General features: G+C 47.4%; 4 protein-coding genes across 11 annotated transcripts; 2 read left to right on the top strand and 2 right to left on the bottom strand.

Moving 5' to 3' along the window:
- Positions 1-172: 172 nt before the first annotated feature.
- cfap61 (cilia and flagella associated protein 61) lies at positions 173-8,001 on the top strand. Of its 8 annotated transcripts, XM_089022514.1 has the most exons (24): positions 173-561; positions 628-778; positions 1,137-1,213; positions 1,381-1,448; positions 1,555-1,729; positions 1,801-1,933; positions 2,008-2,250; positions 2,381-2,505; positions 2,699-2,738; positions 2,822-2,958; positions 3,029-3,158; positions 3,265-3,342; positions 3,423-3,629; positions 3,706-3,834; positions 4,025-4,152; positions 4,306-4,398; positions 4,477-4,645; positions 4,732-4,909; positions 5,370-6,304; positions 6,385-6,712; positions 6,867-6,949; positions 7,030-7,235; positions 7,440-7,524; positions 7,591-8,001. In XM_089022514.1, exons 1-24 carry the CDS (start codon positions 416-418, stop codon positions 7,735-7,737), a joined length of 4,191 nt encoding a protein of 1,396 aa, XP_088878640.1. In that variant the 5' UTR covers positions 173-415; the 3' UTR covers positions 7,738-8,001. The 8 variants fall into 8 exon arrangements, 7 of the variants coding, with proteins under 7 accessions (XP_088878640.1, XP_088878638.1, XP_088878637.1 ...); XM_089022512.1 differs by having other exon boundaries at positions 7,440-8,001; XR_016118519.1 differs by having other exon boundaries at positions 4,025-4,645; positions 6,385-6,591; positions 6,700-6,949; positions 7,591-7,641.
- A 186-nt stretch (positions 8,002-8,187) lies between these two features.
- On the bottom strand, positions 8,188-13,331 carry ppil4 (peptidylprolyl isomerase (cyclophilin)-like 4). The gene is made up of 13 exons (XM_089022517.1): positions 13,241-13,331; positions 12,734-12,801; positions 12,562-12,626; positions 12,358-12,475; positions 12,147-12,289; positions 11,979-12,075; positions 11,739-11,858; positions 11,526-11,650; positions 10,751-10,817; positions 10,126-10,237; positions 9,944-10,040; positions 9,063-9,198; positions 8,188-8,895 (listed from the first exon to the last, which is right to left on the bottom strand). The coding sequence occupies exons 1-13, from the start codon at positions 13,308-13,310 to the stop codon at positions 8,710-8,712; spliced, it is 1,404 nt and encodes a 467-aa protein (XP_088878643.1). The 5' UTR covers positions 13,311-13,331; the 3' UTR covers positions 8,188-8,709.
- Positions 13,332-13,377: 46 nt separating this feature from the next.
- ginm1 (glycoprotein integral membrane 1) lies at positions 13,378-17,561 on the top strand. Its single transcript, XM_089022506.1, is given in 9 exon segments — positions 13,378-13,512; positions 13,835-13,900; positions 13,970-14,030; positions 14,033-14,068; positions 14,149-14,294; positions 14,944-15,103; positions 15,175-15,389; positions 16,244-16,407; positions 16,498-17,561. Coding segments are annotated over 9 exon segments (1,020 nt in total). The 5' UTR covers positions 13,378-13,434; the 3' UTR covers positions 16,592-17,561.
- katna1 (katanin p60 (ATPase containing) subunit A 1) lies at positions 16,756-23,475 on the bottom strand. The gene is made up of 11 exons (XM_089022505.1): positions 23,150-23,475; positions 22,067-22,232; positions 21,852-21,991; positions 21,576-21,774; positions 20,697-20,812; positions 20,240-20,345; positions 20,016-20,174; positions 19,811-19,937; positions 19,446-19,580; positions 18,905-19,031; positions 16,756-18,244 (listed from the first exon to the last, which is right to left on the bottom strand). The coding sequence occupies exons 2-11, from the start codon at positions 22,226-22,228 to the stop codon at positions 18,046-18,048; spliced, it is 1,470 nt and encodes a 489-aa protein (XP_088878631.1). The 5' UTR covers positions 22,229-22,232; positions 23,150-23,475; the 3' UTR covers positions 16,756-18,045.
- Between the last annotated feature and the right edge of the window lie 1,492 nt (positions 23,476-24,967).

Genomic DNA, 24,967 nt, shown 5'->3' with positions numbered 1-24,967 from the left:
CTTCGATTCACACGTTTGGCGTTAATTGTATTTTACATTTTGTTTTCCACTACTATATTTTAATTTTTTAATTCTCGATTTTATGCCACGAACTCGCGGTGAACCGTTCCCAGAAGGCATTGCAACCTCCGGTTACCATAACAACGAGTTTTGCGTCGCTCGATCGAGAAGCGTCAAGACACTGATCCGTTCGGAGTGAGAAAAGTATGATAATGTGTAAAATTCTGTTTTTTTCACGAATTTATCTTTAAATTCAACTCAGACGACACAGGTCGAGTCGATTTCTTAAAAAAAAAAAAACGAAGGGAAAACGGAGCCTCTTGTTTCCATTTTTGTTTCTTTTGTAGCGTTCTAGTTTGATTGACATGGCAGAAAATGACGCCATTTTATTTGTGAATATAAGTGTGAAGTCAAGATGAACAATACCATCACATCAATCAGCGGGCAGGTGGCCAAAGTGACAGTGAGAAGAAGTGAATGTTCAGACGCTGAAGCCATTGAAAACCTCCTCAGCCCTGAAACCTTGGAACTTTTTGGACCCATCAATGTCCTTCAACTCCTGTGAGTCCAAACCATATGACGATGGTGCAAATGGCCGCCGGTGACTTGATTCTTCTTTTGCAAAAGGGAGAAGGCCAACCTGGCGGTGACCTTGACCAACGAGGAAGGTGACGTGATGGCCCACGCCTCATTCTACGACCATCCCGCCGCCTCGCTGGTTGATCCACCTCACTGGGAATCTTTCTTCTGCAAGCATTTCAAAGCTGATGCCATGACGGTGTGTGTGCGTGTGAGTGTGTGTTTAATGAGAGGAAAAAGTTCATACCACAAAAAGTAAAACGATATTTTAACCAAATTCACTACAGGAGTGAGGACTTTAAATGTACCTATTCACAAACCTCAATCCTGCTATTATTTCACGTTCAAGTCCACTTTTTATTTCTTTGTTTTTAAAGAAGTTGAAGTGCGAATTGGGGTGACATTTAGTGTTCAAATGTAACACTAGTTCTTCTCTAAACTTAGCAACGGTGGTTCTCACGCCTTATCTGGACCTCACAAAACAAAACAGGAATGTGTGCGTGCATGCGCGCTGTGTGTAATTTGTGATGCATGATGTCATTGTTTTTTTTTTCCAGGCATGGAACACGCTCTTCCTTCATCTGTTTGTCTCCCAGACTGCCTTCTCGGCCGCAAGCTTTCAGCACATCATGAGGTGTCTCCACATCCATGGCATCTTCTGGACCTTCAGTGGGAATGTCCCACATCTTTATTTTTTTGAAATCAGCACAAACACATGAGTGTTAATATCATTTTTTGAGGACTCGCTGATAACAACCGTGTCTTTTTGTGTGTTTTCGGTACACCCCCCCCCCCCCCAAGTGCTGTCTTCAATGCCACCGCTGAGCTGGATTTTGTGTGCCTATTGATCTCAACGCCGGTCTGCTTAGGTAAATGGACAAGTCAGGAAGTGAAATCCGTGTGGCACCCCCGGTTTCCAAATGAAACCTCACACCACGATGGCAATTATCAACATGTTTGCATGTGTATGTGCAGACGCGTCTTTGGACGAGTTGTTAGAGCCTCTGCAGCGTTTGACTGAAGAAGAAGACGAAAAAGAAGAAGAAAAAGAAGAGGAAGAAGAAAAAGAAGACAAAGCAGCACCCGAGTTGATGGCATTCGTGTGTCACAGACAAAGACTTTGTCCAAGGCTTCTTGTCCGGCCTGCGAGGTCAGCTTACCGTTTCACCGATTGGCTGTCCCACGGTGTCACATGCTAAATGGCGGACTTTCTGGCCTCAGGGTTGAAGACCACGATGACGTGATGCACATCGTGGCTCAGCAGACCAAGATTCTGACGGTCCTGCGGCGGCCCTACTTCCTGTCGGAGCTCATCGAATCCCAGGACCAGAACAACCACGCCGCGGTGTGCGAGGTGTGTCCTTGTCGCTTTCCCGTCAGGGTTCCAGCTCCCTAATTTCACCTATTGTTGCATTTGGTCCTGCTAAGTGCGACGGCGCCATCACCGCTTTCATCAGCCTGACGGCGGAGGTGGACGTGGTGCGGCTGCAAGAACATTTCGACCTCAAGCAGTTTGGCGGCCTGTGCAAGGCCAAGCGGGACGCCGACGACTCGGAAAGCCACGCAGATCCTCCTCCTCGTGAAGACGAGACACCGCCACCAGAACCGCCGTCAGAAGAGCAGCAAGAACCACTACAAGAACCCCAATCAGAAGAACAAGAAGAATGCCAGGTATCCACTCCATTGCCAGGCTTTTTGGCATTGTCACTTGGCGTTCCAGGACCCACAGAACATTGAGTTTTAGGACTATGTAAACATTCAATGCAGCGTAGGAAATCTTAGAACTGATTGTCATCCTCAGCAGGTGGAGGATGAGGAGGACCAGGAGGCCGAAAAGGTTCTGTCTTCAACATTAGATGGAATCTCAGGGGAAGCCAACGCCTTCTGCATCCAGTTCTTCTTCTCTGAGAAGGACTACGAAATAAGGTGAGGACTAGTCTGGTTTTTGGTTCCTGGAAGTGAAGTTTTCCCAGAGTGCCTTCCTGACCACCACAATGTCCCAACGGAGTAAAAGACGATCCACCTCCACCCAGAGGTCACCTGAGCGTTGTCTTCACCGGCTGCTTCTGATCTGATGGCGACTAGCCCATTGGTTTCACTCCTCCTCCTTCTGTTCCAGGTCACTGGACTTGATTCCATACATTTTCCAACTCTTCCCAGTGAGTCCTGCATCTCCAACATGCTCATGTAGAGCAAGTACACATGAAACATTTGCCAATCACCGTCACCAACGGTCCGCTAGGATCTGGACTTCTGCATCATCACAGTCCCCACCATGTCTCCGGACTTCCCGCTGCTGCAGAACTTCCTGAGAGTTCCTCCGCGACCCGGCAGTCTGTTGCCCTCCGACCTTTACATTCTGCATCGAGATGGGCTGAGGTAGGCTCCACCAGGGGGCGGGGCGAGGCCATGACAGGGCGTCGTTGACGCGCAGCCCGTGTTCTCCCAGGAACGTCCGCGTGCGACCGGCGCTGGAGTCCGACCGGGACGGCCTTGCCGACCTGGCGCTCCGCGTGAGAACGGGAAGGGTTGCCCTGGAACGGGATCTGGATATCCTCTTCGACAATCCAGCAGACGGGGTCGGTAGTGCCTCTGACAAAGGCAATGGCCCAACAGCGCCGTTTGTAAAGGGAAGGCCTTGTCTTGACCCCATTAGTGACATTTGACGCATGTCTCCTGACGTAGGTCCATTGTCCCCTGCAGGCCTTCGTGGCCGATGTGGATGGCTCCCTGGCAGGGATGCTGATCATCAGTGATGAGATGGTTTGTTTGCCAATTCTAGATCTGCGTCTACTGATAATTTCCCACATTGACTTTCTTGTCCTGTGACGGGCCCCCCGCAGGACATGGAGTACATCCGGGCCCGCTACAATATCGAGAACTTCATCTACTTCAGCCATCACAGGGCCCAAGAGCACGCTCAGCTACGCCACTTTGTGCTCCGCCGCTGCTTCCAGCACTTCAGTCGACATTTGTTCAAGGAGACGCTGCGGTTGTCCCGCAAGTCCAGCCTCTACCAGCGGGTGTACCCCTTAGGATCGGGCCGGGAGGTACGTCGGACCACGACTTGGGTGAGTGACTCGGGATTGCAGCCCGGGTTGATATATTTTGCCCTTGCACTCTCAGGACAGCTGCGTGGATGATCTGGACTTTATCCTGGACTGCGCCGTCCCCGTGCGTCCCCGCCGTCAAATCATCTACCCTCTGAAGGAGCTCGGATTCAACGCGCCCGCCAGGAGCATCACTGAGGAACAGGTACGCTTGCATGCTGGCCTTCAAAGTCTTGATTGTGGAATAGTGTCTAGCCTTCTCTTTGGTCTTTATCATTGGAAAGATGAGGCTTGAAGTAGATCCCTGATACACTCATCCGTCCAGCTTCAAGCCCTCCGTCACTGCCGTCCCCTGTCCAAGAAGGTTTTTTTGTTTTCTTCTGGTCCTGCTTCAGGCCCCGTTTGCACTCAACCTGATCAGCCGCAAGCTGAGCATGGAGCCAAAGGTCACGGTCAACGCCAGGATCGTCCTGGTTGGGGCGTCGGACACGGGCCTATCCTTCCTCGAGGTGCTTTGTTTCTGGTGCGTGGACCACCCCCTGATGCAGGTTTACCTTCTGCTCTTCCGCCATATTGGATGCCCCAGGCAAAGATTGACAAAGAGAGCGTGGTTCTTAGGAACCGCGATCTCTTGCAAAATTGACAAGACCCTTCTTGATAAGTGTCCTCTGTGCAGCCCTCACCTGAGATTCAACAACCTGACCGTCATCTCCACGCACGGTTTCCCTACCGACGAGGGCTTGGCCGGCAACAAGTTCCTCTCCACCAGGCAAGTGGGGTCTGGAAGCCCGAATGATTGGCCGGCCGTTTTTGGGGTTTTACTGATGAGGCGCTTCCGCCCCTTTAGCCACACCTACAACGCTAGAGAAATGGCGCAGCTGCCGCCGCGTTTCTGCGTAGCCGAGGTTTCCGCCAAGATGGTCGCCATCAACAGGAAGTCCAAACACGTGGTGGTGTCTAGCGGTGCCAAGATTCCCTACGATTACCTGGTCCTCTGTACCGGCCTACAGTACCAGGTGACTTGATTCGTCTCGTTCTTGAGGAACAAGAATTTGAGAGGAGAGCTGCTCAGGGTGATGACCGAGCGCTTTTTCGTGTGCAGGTACCTTGTCCGACGCAAAAGGATCCCAACCAGCTGGAGACAAATGAGCAGCAGAAAGAAGCTCCCTTCCCCCCAAGATATACCGGCACCGTGCCCTCTAATTTCTTCACCCTCAACGACCCGCACGACTGCAATACGGCTGCGCACTGGCTGCTCGAAAACTTTGTGAGGAAGCAAGGTACAATGGCACAGCCGTAGCCATGCCAAGTGTCAAGTCCTCATATTTGTGACTTGGGTCCAACTCACAGGTGTCAAAGCTTCATTTTATTTGGCCCGCCAAAGCAAATCAAACGTCGGAAATTTCTATGCTCATCTATCGAAGTAGCTAGCTAGTAATCAAGCTAGCTACGGAGTGAGCTAGCTAGCTCTCTTTTTATTCAGCTACCTGGCAAATCCCTTACATCATAGGTGTTAAAGTGAAGGCCCAGGGGCCAAATCTGACCCACTACATCATTTTATTAGGCCCGTGAAAGCAAATCAAACGTGTTGCAAAAGTCCAAATCTAAATTTCAAATTGTCCCGGTTCAAACCACAATAACGGTGCATTATTTTGGACTGAAAAGTAGTTCTTTATCCATTTGCCGAATGTCATGCGGTCTTTCGCAAAGACGGTATGGACGCCTCTTTGCAACCCGCAGATAACGCCATCGTCTACGGGAACGGCCTTGACGTTTTCACCACGGTGGAGACCTTACTCCGTATGGGAGTGCGGGGTCCTTGCATCCATGTGGTCCTGACGCCTCCCCCGGAAGTCGTCGGCAATGATTCCCCACCGACGAGTCACGTGACGGACGACCCGCCTCTTGAGAGCGAAGACTGCAAAGATTCGCCTCACCTGGGTGATGTCACGAACGACTCGCCTTGCGAGACTACCGTCGCCGATGAGTCGCCTTGTCAAAGTGACGCCACCAAAGATTCGCCTCGCCAGAGTGACGTCGCCAAAGATTCGTCTTCGGGAAGTGAAGTGACGAAGGAGTCAATTTCCGAGAGCGACGTCACAAACGATTCGCCTCGGGAAAGCGACGACGCTAACGATTCACCTGGTCAAAGTGACCTCGACAACGATTCACACGCCGAGATCGACACCGCTAGCGATTCGCCTTCGGAAATGGATGACGCTAGCGATTCCCCGCGCGGGACCGACGACACCAACGATTCAGACCGTGAGGACGTTGCTAGCAATGAGTCGGCCACTGAGAGTGATGTCAGCCATGAGTCGTCGCCCGGCGGCGATCTGGACCAAAATTCACCTCCTGCGAGCCACGGGACAGATGCCGCCGGTAGTCCGGTTCTGGCGTCTAGGGACTCGCTTCCCGACAGCGACGTCGCCAATGACTCACCTCCCATTAGAATGTTCTCCAAAGAACCGTCTCCCGAGCCACCTCCTGAGCCAAGGGGTTCCTACATTACCGATGCGGGCGTGGAGAACGCGGTGATGGAGGCCATGATGAAGGCCCAGATCCAGATCCACCGCGATTGGCTTCTGACGCAGATGAACAACGGCGAGCATCCCGATCCGCTGACGTGCGTTTCCTTCAGTAGCGGTTCGGAGGTCCTCCACCTGCCCTGCGGCGTAAGTGCGCCGTCAACTTGAGCCTTGGCCAAAATATGGCGACGGCGGAGCTTACGAGGGTCACGCGGTATCACCGTCAGGTCTTCATTAACCTGTCCAGCCGTGGCGTGGACTACGACGCCTTCGCCAGCATCAACAGCTCCTTCCTGGTGTTCGACGGACGTCTGGTCATCGACGGCGCCTTCCGGACCAACGACGGCGCCATCTGGGGAGCCGGACCCCTCACCAAGTTCTCTCGCTCCTACTACAGCGACGAGTGGTCGCACGGCAACTTCAACTCCAAGGAGGTGGGTCAGGAACTGGCCGGGGTGCTGCTGAGGCACTTTGACCCCACGCTGGAGGCCTACCGCCAGACGCCGGCCGCTGACGACCGCCTGGTTCCCATTTACATGCAGCCCAAGATCCAAGGTGCTCGCCGGCGCCACATCGGGACACGGGGTCAGCCCCGGTTGCACGTTATCGTCCATTATTGCCCGTTGTGCGCAGGCGGCAAGTTACAGGGACGACTAAACTATCTGTCCGTTATTGTCCGTTATCGTCAGTTATTGTCCGTTGTGCACAGGTGGCAAGTTACCGGGACGACTAAACTACCTTTGTGTGACCAAACCGGTCGCCGGCAGCCCGCAAGGACCTCCCGTGAGACGGGTACGTCCGCCTGGTTCCAGTTCTTCCACACGAGTGCGACTTATTGCTTTTTTAATATTTGGGGGCGGCGGCGTGGGCAGGGACGGCGCATCACCACGGGCTGCCCGGAGAACGGCGACTACTTCTGCCTGCATCTGGACCGGAACCAGGTGGTGGAGACCATCACCTGCTTGTCCGTCAAGCCGCTTCCCGTCCACAACTTGATGTGTTTGTACGGCAAACATCAGCAACTTCTCGGACAGTTGCTGGTCAGACTTGAGCTGCGGCAGATCCAAGACCTTTACAGGTACACTTGTTAGCATTCGCATTAAAGTGGAGTGACCAAAGGCCAGGGGCTTGTTTTAAATGGACAAGGTGTCCAAAGTGATGGGACACGACGACGCTTCCATCAAAAGGGGCAAAATAGGCCGACCGCCATTTTGTTGGGTGAAAAATGGCAAAGTGGGGAAACGTTGGACTGAGGTTGATGGTGGCCATTTTGTCATTTCAGCTTCTTCAGACAAAGTTGGAGCTTGGCTATCTTCCATGACCGATTCTCCGACTTTGAGGAGGAGCTCCTCCAAGCCGACGCCAAGGTAGGTCACGGCCAAACTCGAACTCCATGGAGCGCCGCCTGCCCGACTGACCTGATTGGCTCGCAGGTTCCCTGTGAGGACCCCCGGGGGGGCGCCCCCCGCGACTTGATGAAAAACCCCAGTAGCAGAGCGCCGCTGCGGATCAACGCCGCCAAATATTTGGCCTTTAACCGCAACCTGCTGCCCATGTTCACCTGCCCCCATGACTTGTGACATCTTCTTCGTCATCTGCACCGAGAATTTACTGGACGAAACGCACCATCTTGTGCATTTTCTGGGCAGGAAAACGACATAAATAACGCGATGGTGAATCGTTGTGTGTCGCAGCCAATTGCAGTAAATTGACACAAATTCCCAGTGGACAAATCAGCCCATTTCCAACGGAGCTTGGGTGCCATCTTCTGCATTTTCTGGGCGCATTGCTCGAATTGATAGGGAAGGACTTCTTTAATCGATTGCAAATATGTATGCTTTCCTCTTCAGAACTATATGATTCAAATTCATAGCTGGATGAGTGACAAGAAAGCATCTTCTCTGAATCTTAAGCCATTGTTTTGATTCTCCAGCAAGACAAGACGTATTAGCGTGACATCACAAACAAGGGGGCGGGACCTTCCGACGGGACCTGGCCACTTCCGAGGTCATTTCGAAGTAGTTTTGGGACACTTTAAGTCATTTTTATTGGTGTTTTGCATTTGACTAAAAATATCATCCTGCATGTTTTGGCTATGTTAGATGCGATAAAATGTTTTTCTGATGTCAGGAAACAAGAGTGGTGTCGGTTGTCCTTTAAACATTCTTAATTCAGTCCGATACGAACTTTCACCCTTGTATCTCGTAGCTGATAGGCTCCTTTTGAAATGATGTCATCCCCGCCGTATAATAAATAAGGGTGAAGAGGGGGCTTCTCGCTCTCTCTGGCCTTCTCACTTGACCGACTAACATGTCTACTATCTGGAAGGTTAAAATAATCTTGTTCACCATCTTGGTTCCTTCTGATTTTTATATTCAAATAAGCGATTGGTCACCATTTAATACCTCCATAACAGAACCGTCATCAATAAACTTTCCCTACTGTGGTCAGAAAGCGCGTCCGTCCGTCCGTCCGTCATCAGGTGAGGACGGGGGCGCCGTTGGGGGTTTTGCCGTTGGATGACAAGGAAAAACATGTCAGGCGTACGCACTTCATCGGTATCTGCTCCCGTCTTGGACTTTGGACTTCCTGGGCGAGCGACTGCGACTCCTTCGACTCCTGTCCCGTCCAACTTTGGCGTCTCTGTCCCGCCTGGCATTCCTATCGCGGGATCGGGAGCGACGCCGTTCTGCCTTTCTGTCCCGCCGGACGTCGTCGCGGTGGTGGTGGTGGTGGTCCTGGATGACCAAACAGAGAACGGATTGACAAGGGGGACCATTGGATCGCCAAGCTGTTTATTGTTTCGTGACACTCGTTGTGCTTCGTTGTTTTTGTTTTGACATTTTTTTTGCTCCGCCCCCTTTTCCACGCTCCAATCACTTTGTAGCAAGTGTGGTCGGTCTACCTTTTGTTTTTGGGACTTTTTGCTTCCTTGGGCATCCAAATGATGATGATGATGATGATGTCTCTTGTCTTTCTGTTTTTTCCGTCCCGCCTCCTCCTCCTCCTCCTCCTCCTCCAATAGCAGGTCGTATCGGGAACTTTTAGAGGGAGGGGTTTAGGGAAACAAAGGCTTGTGTTGTCATATTAGTTGTTATTTATTTTGTTGTTCTTTTGACTTCAAGATGGCGCCGCGAGAGTGGCTGCCTTTCCAGCAGCCTCCTGTATTTTCTTTTTCTACTTCTTTCTTTCCTTTCCTCTTCCTTTCAAGACTTGGCCGCGGTGAAATGTCAATTTCTCCACTGCGAGACCAATAAAGGTACAGTGATACCTCAGCTTACGAACTTGATTGGTTCCCAGAAAGTGTGTTTAAGGTTAAAAGTTTGTCTGCCAAATCTTGATTTCCCATAAGAAACCATTATAAATGAGAATAATCCGTTCCTCTGTCCCCATAAAACATACATTTTCTACTAAATAAGCCTTAAAACTACACAAAATGTACCTTATTTTATGTATCATAAAAGTGCCATTGTATTGTAATAAAAGAAATAAACTGTACTGTATAATAAAGTCATTTTCTTGACCTTTGTGATGGTTGTTAAGGCAGTTGCCTCTTGATGATATCCGAGTGAAGTTGCCGTGCTTTCTCTGCAATAATACCCTCACTCACACTGTCCCTTGCTTGCTGCTTTTCGTTAATTCAAATCAACAAAGGTTTTTCAACCTCTTCTACTGCCTGAGACCGTTGCTTCGACAACACAGAAACACCCTTAGCCACACGTAGCAATGGTCAACTTAGCATAGTGGTAGTGGGACGCTAAGTCACACAAGCGTACAAAAGGATACTCTTGTTTGGGCTTGGCTTGATCTTTCAGAGTCAGTTTGGAGCGCTTTTCCAGGTCCTCCTCGTAGGCCTTGAAGTCGTCTTTGGTGTACTTGCCACCTGCAAGGCATCACCGGGGAAACGGTTGCAAAACACGTCCAAAAGAAATGGATTTAAAAGAAGACATGAGATGGGCAAGGAGTACCTTTGCCTTTCCATTTGATCTTTGACACCGACTGGCTGAAATCCACGTGAATGCGCCGATCGTCGATGAGCACGTTGTCCATTTTGAAGTAGGCCTTTTCGCAGTCTTCTTGCTGTTAAGCCGCGCAACCGACAATCAAATCAATCCATAATCAAAGTTAAGATTCAAAAGTGGCTACATGCTAATAACGGTTAGCATAGTTATGGATTTATGGCTTCATGTCCCGAGGATATATAGCGATATAGCTGGCTGGCTAGCTAGCTAGTTATTAGATATCTGTTGGCTGGCTAGCTGGCTTTCTATCTATTTGACTTACTGCCGGGCTGAGTGAACGCTGGCTCACCTGCAGAAAAAAATATCCTGTGACTGTAAAGTGACCTTGAGAATTTTGAAAGGCGCTTAGAAATGAAATGGATTATGATTAAAAGCGTATTTCATTTGATGACAGGGAGGTGACGGTGGGCCCCGCGACATCTTTTAGACAGCATTTGATACGCGTTTCCTTTTGGCTCCTTTGACTTGGCTCTGGTTGCACCGCCGTGCAATCATTGCAGATTTGCCAAAGGCGCAAGTTCAAGCCCCCGACTTTGAGTTTGTGGCGGGGGGAGCGACAGACGAAGCTCACCTTTTCAAATTCGATGAAAGCGTAGCAGAGGGAATCTCCGCTTTTCCAGTCGCGAATGATTTCGCAGCTGCACAAAAAAAAAAAAGACCAAAGACAGAAGTTAAAGCAAAGCGACACTCGGGTGATGGAGAATAAGAAGTTTTCATATTTAAAAGTCCCAAGTTTAGCAGGCCAACCAAACAATAGGCCAACAGTCAAGGGCACAGATGGCCACAGTAAATCTGAGTGAAACAGACACTCCTTTATCACCAAAGTTATTTACGACTTGAAGCTCATTAGCCAGATTACAAACTCATCAGTTCATGAAAAAGACAACTACAGTAAAGTCTCGTTATATCGATATCGGATATATCGATAGTCCCGGTTATATCGATACTATTTCTATGCACGCACGGAGAAAATTACATGCAAACAGGGTCGGATATATCGATAGTCCCGGTTATATCGATATTTTTTCGGACTCCCTTGAATATCGATATAACGAGACTTTACTGTAATTAAAATATCTATGTTTTATTGCGTACAGCTGTTGGTGCTCAGAACGTCCAGAGGCGTGGTACTATAGTCAAGAAAACTATGTTTTACTAATGTATCACTTTAATTTGCATGTACTCTCAATAACTAGCTTGGCAAAGGGCTGCAGAATTCAGACGTATGTCGTGGATGACTGTGTTTCCTGCCGGCAGTAAGAGACAATCTTTCTGGTTCCGAGTCTATGTCTACAGTGTCTGACTGTCACATCGCTGAAATCCACATTTGAAGACACTTGATGGACCTTTTAATGTGACCAAAGCGAGAGAAGATGATTTCCAGATCCTCGTCTGTGGTCACCGGGTTCAGCTTGCATACAAAGAGGACATCCTCCGGCGGTTTGACGTCGGCGTCGGGGAGGTCGCCCACCTGGAGGACGGACGGGCAAACGGACACTTAAGACAAGCGTGACCGTATGAGTCGAAAAACGCCATTGGAGTACGGAGGTTCTCCTGACCATCTCCAGCAGGATGGCTCGGGTTTTGGCTTCTTTCTCCTGAAGTCTCTCCTCCACTTCTTCAGCTGCTTTCCCGTCGCCGTCGTCGTCGATCACTTCGTCGGCGCCGATCCGGCCGCTCTTCGCCCGCATCAAGAAAATAAAGCATCAAGTTTGGAATAGGCTGCGTCACGTGACTCTGGCCCGTCACGTCGCGGTCACCGTCATGGCGGCTCTCCGCCAACGGACTTTCGCACTTACATCCAGCTGCTCTTTGGTGGGCTCGGGAGAGCGATCGGGGACCGGCAGATCCAGAGGATCATCAAAAGGGTCATCGAGGATCACCGTGTGGTTTATTCTAAGGCAACGCGGCGTCAAGAAATCATCGGTGAGAAGGAATGCCAAACCTTGAGTCGCAGTACAACTCACCTGATGTCCTGAAATGGAACAAAGTCTGTGTCGACAAAAGTCTCGTTGATTTTAGCCACAATGTCCAATCCCTCCGACACTTCCCCAAAAACAGTATGCACGCCATCTAGGTAATCCAGGTTTTCCCCCGTCGTAATAAGGAACTGGAAAGAACAAAACAAACAGACAACTTTGTATCCCCGCTTTAGACTCAATATTATGTGGAACTCACCTGTGAACCATGCTGGTCACTTCCATTGTTGACCATGGACACTGTTCCCTTTTTTCTGTGTTTAATACGCGGGGCTTTCTCGGAATCGAAAAACCGGGCCTGGTCTCCGTACAGTTTGCTAAGGAGCCACAAAAGAAAATGCTCCGGTGTCAAGGTGCGCTCGTGAAGAAAGGTGGCAGCGGGAGAATCAGTCAGATGACCCACCAGTAGATGGACTCTCCGCCCCGACCTGTCCCTGTGGGGTCCCCGGTTTGGACGATGAAGTCTCTCTGGAAGCCAATAAATGAACAGAGGAAAATGAAAAGGGAGGTAGAGTGGCAGAACAAGGCATTTTTCCTAATCTCCCTTATCACCCATAGAAGGAGCTCCCGCGTACCTGGACGTTGTGGATAAGGCAGTAGTTGTAGTATTTTATCTTGCATAATTTCAGAAAGTTGAGGCAAGCTGTCAAGAAAACACACATAGGTCACTTTGTTCGTCCCATTTTTTTAAACGTCACGTTCTTTTTCTTCAGTCTGACTAAAGGAAGTCATTCTTCAACGGAGTGATGTGGACTTGTTTAAAATTGCATTTTCTATGTAGCTCTCTCTTGCTTCTATTTAGAATTGTATTTTATTTATTGCATTCTATTTGTGATTGTATTTTATTTCTTATTGTACTTATGCTTGTCTGTGACTGTGTAGTGTCCTTGAGAGCTTTGAAAGGCGCTTAAAATGTCATGTATTATTATTATTGACGTTTCCTAGCCGAGTACCTGAAGTAGCTAGCAAGCTAACGGCTACACGACACACGCGTATAGTAAATTAAACCTTCCCGATAATTGATTGAGGGATTAACATATAACCGCCTTTGTTTTCAACAAAGAATCCGATTTTTTCCTTACCTTTCGGCCTTTCTTCTGTGAATAAATCAATCACAATATCGCCGAGCGTCGTTTCAAGAAGAACCGCCATTGCTACAATTCCGATCTCGCGAGAAAAGAATGGGATCGCAATTTCACGCGCATGCGCTGTGTTCCGACTTCCTTGTCAACATTGTGTTGATCATACTGCAAAACAGATCATATTGACCGGAATTATGATGGCAGGGCCGATTCTTTTTGTAATATTTCTATTTTTTGCCAGGACAAAACATACCGAGTCAACACCGAATACGGTAAGAACGTTGCTTTGTTTATAAACATTATTATACCACACACCTTGACGTTACGATCTGTATTTTAGTAGTCAACCCCGTTTGTTTTGTTTTGAGTTTTGACGTGTTCGACTTTAAGTTCGGCGTAAGTATTTAATTGTGTGACTGGGAATTTATTGGAAATATGTGGCAAGATAACAGACTGCTAGAATAACAAAGAAAAAAAAATACAAACCTTGTTTCCGAGTAGAGTGATGGAGGTATGACTGAAAGCAGTGCAATCAGAAAATCTGTTGCAGGCATCATGTCACAATCTTGGTGATTGATATATTGATTATTGCAGGAAAATATCCTGATCAATGTGACAGCATCAGTACTGGCAGATACACAAGAGTCGAACCACTTGCAGGTAGATTGCACTCAGTTTCTGGTTTCCTCACAATTACCCATCTAACAAAACCATCACTTGTTGTTTCAGATTACTTTAAACATCTCGATGAGTGAGGAGCAAGTATTGGTCAACGATGTTCCTGTTCAATTATTGGAGTCACCCGATTCATCTGTCAAGCACTGCTCTGTAAGTCAACGTCTCAACCAAATAATGTTCTAGCCCCGCTGTCGGAAACACCAATGCCACCGATGTATTTTTATTGTCAGTGAATAGCGCAAATGGAAGCAGAGAGGATGAAGACGGGGACCTGGTGTCAACGGTTATCCGGGTTATGGTGACCCACAACCGACTGTCAAGTGACTTGGTGGTTGTGCGGGTGTTGAGTGAAGTCATCGAGTTGGAGGGCAAACAGGTACACATTACAGAATACGAAGGTCGTCAACAATCTGGTGTACACTTGAATTTGCTTGACTTTGGCGATTGAAACCAGGCGCTGCTTTTATTCACTTCTGGCGCTGTCACCTTGCTTGATTTAAAGGACAACCGACACCATTTTTTGGTTTCCTAACTGACATCAGAAAAACGTTTTATAGCCTCTAAAATAGCCAAAACACGCAGGCTGATATTTTTAGTCAAATGCAAAACAGCAATAAAAATGAGTTAGTGTCCCAAAATTACTTCAAAATGACCACGGAAAAGGCGAATTTCACAAGGTCGCGCCCCCTTGTTTGTGATGTCACGCCAGGATGTCTTCGCCGTGCTCTAGAATCAAAACAATGGCTTCAGATTGGGAGAAGATGCTTTCTTGTTACTCATCCAGGTATGAATATGATTCAAATAGTTCTGAAGAGGAAAGCATACATGTTTTCAATCGATTAAAGAAGTCCTTCCGTAGCAATTTGAGCCGTCAGGACTCCAAAGTAGCGTCCCAGAAAATGCACACGTCGTCGGTTGTCCTTTAAACGGCCTGTTTCTGAATGTGCAGCAGAAGAGGATTTTGGGAGACTTTTGACAGCGTTCAAAGTGGAAGGATTGATTCCGGCAAATGAATGTTTCTGTAGGTTCAGCAGCCTGATATATGCGAGGTGAAAATCATGATGAGTCCAGATTACCGGAAACGGGCTCAATTCACCAACGTTTACCCCATTGGACACAGTGAGATCTTCAAAGTTTCCAGAGACGATGACGTGGTGGTCACAGATCCAACAAACCGCATCAAAGGTATGGTGAACACACATAGGTCGCAGGTAACCAACTAGACGAGTAACTACTTATTTATTTTTAATCACCAGAGGAGCAAGTGATGCTCCAGACGACCAGTCAGTACCCACTAAAACTCACGGAGACGACGCAAGAAGAGATTGCAGCTCCAGGAAAACTACCAGAGACACCACTTCGCATGGTTCCTGACCTCTTGAATGAGATCAAATCTGACAAAAGCCAAGACGGGGGTCAGGAAGACCAGATTCCGATGGAGAGTTCACCAAAGCACTTCCTCTCATATTCGGTGCGAAGATACGTTTTGACGTCGTGTTGTCTTCAAAGGGAGTAGTCCAAGTCGCAAATTGTCTAGACCGGAATAGCTTCGATGTGGCTAAACATGGCATTCTCAGATTTGACGAGATATACAGGTAACATCTGAGTTACGACCAAATTCTACGCCTGGCACCACAACGCGCAAGCAACCGGCAACGCGTACTACAATTTTGGCCAGCCAGCATGTCACACACTCGCACAGCAATCTACTGCGTGACTACACTCAATACAGTAGTTATACAGTGCAGACACCATCTCGGATACATCTCGTCTCGGGCGACCTCTTCTGGCCGTTAGCAGGGAGAGCCATTTTTCAACAGCTGTATTCTTTACGTACAGTATACGTGTTTTCTTTAACCCACGATATAAAAACTAAATATAAAATATAAATCAATAATATGAAATATAAAATGATAAAAACAACACTAAAAGGTAAGTACGTAAACATTTATGAATGAACTGTACAGTAAACAGTTTTGTATACATTACAGTAATAAAAATTGATAATACAAAATCTAAAATGATAAGAATGACACTAAAAGTTATACAATTTATAAACGAACTGTAAAAATTTTGCTAGATGATAGTATTCAATCGAAAACACTGCTTAAAAACAACAGATTGACATCATCTACTATCCTGTCGTGTAAACGCCACGTTGGCCATTTTGAATGGATTTCAATTTACGACCATTTGACATACGGACATACCTGTATATGAATGTCCAGAGGATCGAGCTTGTGCTTCTCGACTTACGACCGTTTAGTCGGAACGGAACCCGGTCGTAACTGGGATGTTACCTGGTATACGTTTCTATCTCATCAGGCCATTTGTCGTTGGGTGGAAGAAATCAGAGCGCGTGTGAGATCCTTTTTCTCCTCGTCGCCGCCTCTCTTCTTGCTGGTGATGTGGGTTGTCGTCATCGGTGTTGCTGGATCAGCGCTCATTGTGAAGATATTGGACTGCTTCTATCCAAGTCGTCAACAAAAGTGAGTCGAGGAGCCGATGGATAATCGGCTACGCACGTCCAGTACGCATTGTAACATGTGACGATCACAGACTAACATCAACTTTTTCAGGACGGTTTGTCAACCAAATACATTCAGTGTGAGGACGGATGAAGAGAAGCACATTCTACTGGAGAACACGGAATTAGAAGAAGAGGAAGAGTGAGAAGAGCATTAAAGGACAACCGACGCCTCCGGACAAGTCACGTCCATCATTTGTAAAATGACTTCAAATGACTTCTACTGAGCGTATTTGACAACGATTCCACCGCGTATAGCTATGTTTTACCTTTTAAGACTCACGCTGAATATTCAGGAAGTCTTATTTATGCGTTGGTGACGATTCCTGACGTGACGTCACGTCAGGAACGCCCCTGACCGAGAAAGCGACACAATGCATTTTGGGTACTTTGTTTGGTCTGAAAACACAGTGTTGATCCGTGTTGATGGCGAAATTAGAAGGAAAACACGTAAATATGCGATGGCGAACCATTGTGTGTTGCACCAAGACTACTATTTGATACTAGTTGACACAAATTCCCAGTAGACAAATCAGCCCATGTCCAACGGAGCTTGGCTGCCATCTTGTGCATTTTCTGGGCCGCTACATTGGAAGTCCTGACGGCTCAAATTGATCTGGAACGACTTCTTTAATGGATTGCAAACATTTATGCGTTCCTCTTCAGAACTATTTGAATCATATTCATAACTGGATGAGTAACAAGAAAGCATCTTCTCCCAATCTGAAGCCATTGTTTTGATTCTAGAGCAAGGCAAGATGTCCTGGCGTGATGTCACGAACAAGAGGGCGGGGCCTTCTGAAACTTGCAATTTCCAGGGTCATTTTGTGGCAGTTTTGGGACACTAAGTCATTTTTATTGATGTTTTGCATTTGACTAAAAATATCAGCCTGCATGTTTTGGGGTATTTTAGATGCTATCAAACGTTTTTCTGATGTCAATTAGGAAACGAAAAAAAAGGGTGTCGGTTGTCCTTTTAAAAGGAGGAGCGTCCCGTCTGTTGCTCTTTATTTTCTTTGCGCTGGTGTCCAATTGGGAGAAGCAAAGCATGCTGACCTCACCTCCATTCGCGTTATTCATCTGAACTTGCCAAATACACAAAGACTGCCATTTCAACGTCACGCTATTGTTTTCTTCATTAAAAAAAAAGATATTTTATTGATAGAATGATAGCTTTCTTTCTCTGCAAGAAACACATTGTTGCGAGTACATCCAAACGTCAAGCGAGAAAAAGACCTTTTGGAAATGTCTTGTTTGTCATTTGGGTTAAACTTGAACTCAAACTCCGGTCCTCGAGGGTGGTGGTAGTCCTCCATGTTTTCCAAGTCTCCCTGTTGCAACGCACCTGAGGCGGTGTTGCAACAGGGAGACGTGGAAAACATGTAGGACTAAGGCAAAGGCACAAAAACAAATTGATAATATCTGGTCAGGTCTCACCCCCCCCCCCCTCCAATCTGCATGTCAATTACTCCTTTCCTCAAAATAATCCAAAGAAAAATGGGAATATTGTGAAGAAATGTCCAAAAAGAAGATTACCTTTCTCCGTCATGCCCAGAGACCAACGAAGAAGAGCAAGTCTGTCCCGGTTCTCCAGGAATCTTCAACAGGAACCGAACTCTTCGATCCACTTTTCGTACTTGTCCAGGTCGGCTGCCGACACCGATTTGGAAACTTTCTTGAGGGATGACTCAAAGTCCTCCATGGTGGTGGGCATGTGCATCTCGTCGCGGGAGAGGTTGCGGATCTCCTCCGGCGTCAGTCCTTCAATTCGTCGCCTCATGGCCATCAGGGAGGCGTCCCTGCACGGACAAAAAACAAGCATTTGATTCGTCAAGGAGCTTTCTGGAAGAAACATAGAAAGGGAAGCTTTTTTTTTTGCAAAGAGCAACGTTGTACAGCCCGAGATGCCCGCTCGCTACGGAGGTGGACGCTCAGGTAGGCAAACGCTCGTTCAAAACCTTCCACTTTTCCATTCGTCATGCCAGCGCAATGACCGTATTTGCCGGTGTAGAAGGCGCACCAAAAAAAAATGTATCTCGCTACCTAGCTTGCTATCTATTTGCTGTCTATTAGCTAGCTATCTGGCTGGCTACCTAGCTGGCTGTCTATTTGCTATCTGGCTGGCTACCTAGCTGGCTATCTATTTGCTATCTGGCTGGCTACCTAGCTTTCTATCTATTTGCTGTCTATTAGCGAGCTATCTGTCTGGCTACCTAGCTTTCTATCTATTTGCTGTCTCTTAGCTGGCTATCTAACTAGCTATCTAGCTAGCTATTTATTAAATATCCCGCTGGCTAGCTTTTAGCTATCTAGCTAGCTTTCTATCTATTTGAGTTTCTCTCTATTGGAGTTATTCCGGTTGAGGAAACGCTGGCGCATGTGGCTGCCACTGCTCACCCACAGCAAAAAAACGTATCCTTTGACACGACGTAGTGACATCATGCAAAATGTGATCTCGCCTGCAAACGTTGGTGATGTCCGCTCCCGAGTAACCTTCCAACTGCTCAGCAATCTTGTCCAAGTCCACGTCGCTGGCCAGCTCCAACTCCTTCAGGTTAATCCGCAGCAGCTCCACTCGACCTTTTTCTGAGGACGCGATGTTGCACATGTCGATGAATATTTGGTGACAAAAAGGCACCCGAGGACGTCTGGAAATAAGTCCCCGAGTGGGCTCCTTAAAACTCGTCATTCCACCGGGATTACAAATTACTTGCTGAGGCCCAGTGCTAAATCCAAAGAACTGTACTCAAGGTTGACTAAATCGAGAGACAGAATGAGAGGAATGTGGAATGTTTATGGGGACCTGGGAACGGATTATTCTCATTTTAATGGTTTCTTATGGGAAATAAATGTTTGGAAGACAACATTTTCGCCTTACACACACTTTCTGGGAACCAATTAAGTCCGTTAGCCTCGGTATGGCTGTACTCTCCTATGAGGCAGTACGAGTCCCAAAGTTCAAGCCTGGGGGGCCGTGATGGTGGGCCAGAGGTGACGTACCCGAGGGCAGAGGAATGTAGATCCTCTTCTCCAATCGTCTCCTCAGAGCTTCATCAATGTCCCAGGGGAAGTTGGTGGCGGCCAGGACCATCACCATCTTGGACGGGTCGTCGCCTTCCGATGCTCCGCCCACGCCTGCGCAAAAAAAAAAAAAAAACAGTTATTAGCTATATAGTGATATAGCTGGCTGGCTAGCTATCTAGCTGGATGGTTATTAGCTATCTGTCAGCTAGCTGGCTTTCTATCTATTTGAGTGGCTAGCTATCTAGCTAGCTAGTTATTAGCTATCTGTTGGCTGGCTAGCTGGCTTTCTGTCTACTTGAGCGGCGAGCAATCCAAACAACGGAACCAAGAGAATCTTTTACCGTCCATCTGCACCAGCAGTTCGGCCTTGACTCTGCGACTGGCCTCGTGCTCCTCGGAGGTTCCTCTTCGACTGCACATGGAGTCGATTTCATCGATGAAGATGGTGGTGGGGGCATAAAAACGGGCCTAAACAAGTCCATCCTTTAGAGCGGACGGCGACCGACGGCCCGTGACGACTCTGCCCCCCCCAAAAAAAATCTTTACCATCTCAAAGAGAAGGCGCACCAACTTCTCGGACTCGCCTCGGTATTTGGACGTCAGCGTGGATGAGGAGACGTTGAAGAAAGTGGTCCTGCACTCGGTGGCAACCGCTTTGGCCAAAAGTGTTTTTCCCGTGCCGGGAGGTCCCACCATCAGCACGCCCTGCGGCGACAACGCACGCGCATGTCGGTGACGCCTCCTCGACGGCCATTTTTCCATCCGAGTACCTTCCAGGGCCTCCGGATGCCTTTGAAAAAGGCCGGCATCCACATCGGCAACACCACAGCTTCCTTCAGGAGTTTTTTGGCGTCGCCCAGGTCTGCAATGTCGTCCCTTGGAAAGAAGATCAGGCCATTTTCACCACTTGGATGGATGGATTTGAGTCAGTCATGAACACATTCACCGCCCTTCACAAATGGATTCGGGAATTGAAAATAGGACGTCAAGCACCATTCCCCAATGTGTTTTTCGTGCTTGGGTGCCGATAAAGCGCTGGCCACGGTCCCTGGCAATGTTTTTCTATTCCATAAGGGGTGAATGAGTTAAATTGGAACTCAAACATAAGCTGAATTAGCGAATATTTAACTCTTCAGGGCCACGCCTTCTGTGTTTGGCGGCGGGTGGTTACCCCCCCCCCCCCCCCCCCCCCGCCATCTTATTGCAAATACCATATTTAATGCTTACCATTTAATGTTTGGATTCTGAGATATGATATCTCGTTCCAGGGCTTCCACCAGGTCTTTGTCATATCCTGTCCCATCAAACTTCTTCAATTCTTTTTCCTGGCCGTCTCCTTTGCTCTGGGAAAGAAGACAACACAAAACGTTTGTCTCTCCATCAACGTGAATACATTGTGTATATTTAGACAACTTTATTAGCAGAGAAACTTTCCAAAGACGTTTGTTTTTTTTTTATTCATTTTGCTAGCTAACGGTGGGCTAATTTTAGCGCTATGTATCACGTGACCGAGTCAAGCGTTTTGACATGCGTCATAGACGGCGGATGTAATCTGGTAATTTTGCATTTTTCAAAATAAAACATAGTTCGGACTCAGATAATAAAAAATATGTAAATTATTTATTCTTTCTGCGCGGCCCGGGACCAAATGACCCACGGACAGATAACGGTCCACGGCGCGGTGGTTGGGGACCTCTGGGCTGATTTGTCTGCTGGGAATTTTTGTCAACTAGTATCAAATAGTAGTCTTGGTGCAACACGCAATGATTCACCATCACGTTATTTATGTTTTTTTCTTTCTAATTCCACCATTAACACTGTGTTTTCAGACCAAACAAAGTACCCAAAATGCATTGTGTGTCACTTTCTCGGTAAGGGGCGTTCCTGACGTGACGTCACGTCAGGAATCGTCACCAACTCAAAAACAAGACTTCCAGAATATTCAGCTTGAGTCTTAAAACATAAAATATAGCTATATGCGGTGGAATCTTTGTCAAATACTCTCAGTAGAAGTGATTTGAAGTGCTTTTACAAATTATGGACGCGACTTGTCCGGAGGTGTCGGTGGGTTGTCCTTTAAGAGTCGAAGATCGACGGCTTTGTCACCTTGTTGTCTTTTGCTTTGCCGCTAGCATCCTTAGCTTCTTTGGGTTTGGCCTTGGGGGCTTTGGGGGCTCTGTCCCCGTTGGCCCCGCGACTTTGCGGCCTCTGCTGGGCCTTCACGGCCACACTGAGGCGATTGTTGATTGGTTTGCTGTCTTTGTACGGGTTAGTAGTAGGCCGCCTGACGGGACACGGCGAGTGCCTGTGAATAAAAAAGAAAACAAAAAAAAAAAGATGGGATTCCAGAGTTTAGGCACTTTGACAATGATTCTTCCTTACCTTTGTTCAACGGGCATAGGCCTAATGTCGTAATCATCGGGTTCAATTGGTTTGACCGGCACAGCGTCCAGTTGAACGCTCTCCAGAGTCGACAGGAGGTCTTGAACCTGTCTGCTCTCCTCGCTAACTTGTTCCCACAACTGGAGAGACAAACCACATTCAGATCTGTCCTGAAAGAAATATGGATCCCAGTCGCTGTCATCGATAATATTGACCTTCTGCCATCTCTGCTGGAGACTGGGGTCTCGTGTGGAATAGATGTGTTTCTTGATTTGCTCGAGCAGGCCTTCGTAGAGAACATTAGCCGAGTTGTAGTTTCCCAGCAAAGCATATTCACGGGCCAGCTTCATGTTCTCAAAGATCTCCTGCAAACTCATCGTGCTGTAGAAACGGCCAAGAGATTAGGGTCATTCAGGCTGCATTTTCACATTTTCGAGGACAACCGACACCATTTTTTGTTTCCTAACTAGTTCAAAGGCAGAGTGTAGACTGCAAGGTTAAAATATCCCATCAATCAGGCTTGACAAACAACCCGCACAAGCCATCAGTACATTTGATGCAAAAAGCTATCAATCCAGCTAAACAGAACACAATTGATGAGGAACTAGGTAAAATTATCACAGAGAAAGCACCTACAAGGGATCATTCTTCAAGATGGTGAAAGAAGGTTACGTTCCTCATCAAGTGTTTACTGCTGAGGAAACCAGCCACTCAATTTCCTCAAGCCATCAACGACCATCACAACGGTCAATAAAATGACTTTATTATACACTAGTTTTTTTTTCTTTAATTATAATACCATAGCACATTGATAATACATAAAATAATGTGTATTTTGTGTAGTTTTAAGGCTTACTTAGTAGAAAATGATGTTTTGTGGGGACCTGGGAACGGATTATTCTCATTTTAATGGTTTCCCATGGGAAATTAATTTTTGGGATACACACTTTTCGCCTTACACACTCTGCCTGGGAACCGATTAAGTTCGTAAGCCAGGGTATCACTGTATTCTTCTCTCAAATGTTCCAAACGTCTGTAAAATGAACCCATAAAGAGTCTTTGTCCTGGAGCGCTTGGACAAATTGAGTTTGTCAAGCAAAATTCGGTCGCTCACGATGCAAAACAAAACAACTGTTGGCGCTTATCGTTCGTTGTACGCCGTCTGCGGGTCGTTTAGCTTCACTTTAACGGCCGACGACCATTCCGGCGTTTTTCGCTAAAGGTTATCGTGACGTCGCCGACTTTTCGACAAGTTTTTAAGTACCGTAAAAGCGAACAAAACGGATGCGATACTCAACTTTTTCGAACGAGCCCACGAAGAGTCGAGGTAGCGACAAATGTGACGAATTCCGCCGTCGTCGTCGCCGTTCAAACAGGAGACGACCAACGGTAGAAAGACCAACGGTTCGCCCCGGTCCACGTCGAGGCGCCCGGGACGCGGAAGTGCCGAGCGGCCGGCGCCTTTCCTCGAGCTACCGGGGAACTTTTGTTGTCCACTTTAGTTGTTCGTCGGAACTCAATACTGACCGCGCTGACAATTGTTTGTGGTATGTATTAATAACACAAACAAGTAACTGGCTTATTACTTGGTGGTGGGGAGGTGGGGGAACTTATCACGTTGGACAGCCGGAAGTTTGCCTTTTTTAGCCTGTAACTTTATTGAGGGAGACAAACTAGACAAACGACATGCGCAGTCGAAGAAAAAAAGGCCACGGTACTGCAAAAAAAATCTATATTATAAAAAGAATAAAATGTATAAAATCCCTGTTTTCATATTTTTGGATTGTACAATAATTTGAATTTATTGTTTGGCTTCATCAACAACAAACATACAAGGATTAATATAGGCATGTTTGTGTACAATGCGATTAAGCCAACGGTATGTCTTGCCTGTAAAATATACATAAACTTTTTTGTTCATAGCAAACCAGAATTGCTTGTACTGTATTGTGAAAAGTGCCTTTGTGTTGTCATATTTGTTATGTTTTTTTTTGTTTTGTTTGTTTCCTTTCCTCTTTCATAATTTTGCTGCTATGTTACTTCCGGGTAGAGTTAACGATGGCGCGAATGGCTGCCATTGCTCACCCGCACAAAAAAAATACGTGACTTGATCCTCCCTCCTGCCTGCTTTTTGGGGATCCACCACCATCACCGAGGGAACAATCAATCTTGTAAGAGTGGAGGAAATGTTTGCTTCCGGTAGGGATGAGGGGTGAGGGGGGGGGGGTCCTCCACAGAGTGTGTGTTCGCATCTTCACACACTGCAGGTGTGCAATGTTTGGGTACACGTCCTGTTGAACTCACTCCTTTTCCTCTTTTTTTTTTTTTTTTTGGGGGGGGGGGGGGGGGCGGTCTGTCTTTTTTTCTTTTCCAGGGTCCTTATTTTCTTCCCAAGCCTTGGCGGATGCCGTTCGGAGTCTCCAGACTTTGCATCCTGCCTACAGAAGCCTCCTAAGTGGCCCCCACGGGATCGCCTCAACAACAACAGTGGCAAAGAAAACCATCTAGCTAGCTATCACGCTGGCTACATAGCTGGCTGCCTAGCTAGCTATTTATTTGCTATTTATTAGCTATCTCTTAGCTGTCTGGTTGGCTATCTAGCTAGCTAGCTATCTGTTTGCTATCTATTGGCTATCTAATGACTAATATATATATATAGGAAATGCTGCCCCTTGTGGAAGGGGAGAAAAAACTTTTCCAGAGGTCTGACCAGCGCTTTAACGATACCCAAACAAGAACCGCTCGACGTCATATTTTCAATTCCCGAATCAATTTTATGAATGGCAGTGACTGAGTTCAAAAACAGTTCTGATTGTACTTGTTGACTTTGAAAAATGGGTCAAGCTAACGGGTGTAAAATCCCTTTGACTCAAATCCATTTCCAACTCTTGCTAAGTTGCATCCACGTCCTGGATGGACTTCCTGCCTGTGTGGGAACCTTTTGTGGCCCCTGTCTCTCACACACACGAGTGATGAGAAGCTCCTGCTTGAACCCCAACAAGACAACAAAGAACAATAAGGAACCCCCCCCCCCCCACAGACCCACCTGCCCCCCACCCCCCTTCGTGAGATGATGAATTCACCAGGCAGGCATCACTCATGGTCCTCCAGGAGGT

This window comes from Hippocampus bargibanti, linkage group LG19, assembly GCF_051943395.1.
Source record: "Hippocampus bargibanti isolate YZ-2025 linkage group LG19, ASM5194339v1, whole genome shotgun sequence".
NCBI classification, from domain to species: Eukaryota; Metazoa; Chordata; class Actinopteri; order Syngnathiformes; family Syngnathidae; genus Hippocampus; species Hippocampus bargibanti.
Note: the sequence above shows the minus strand (reverse complement) of the source record. Positions and strands in the feature narration are given on the sequence as shown.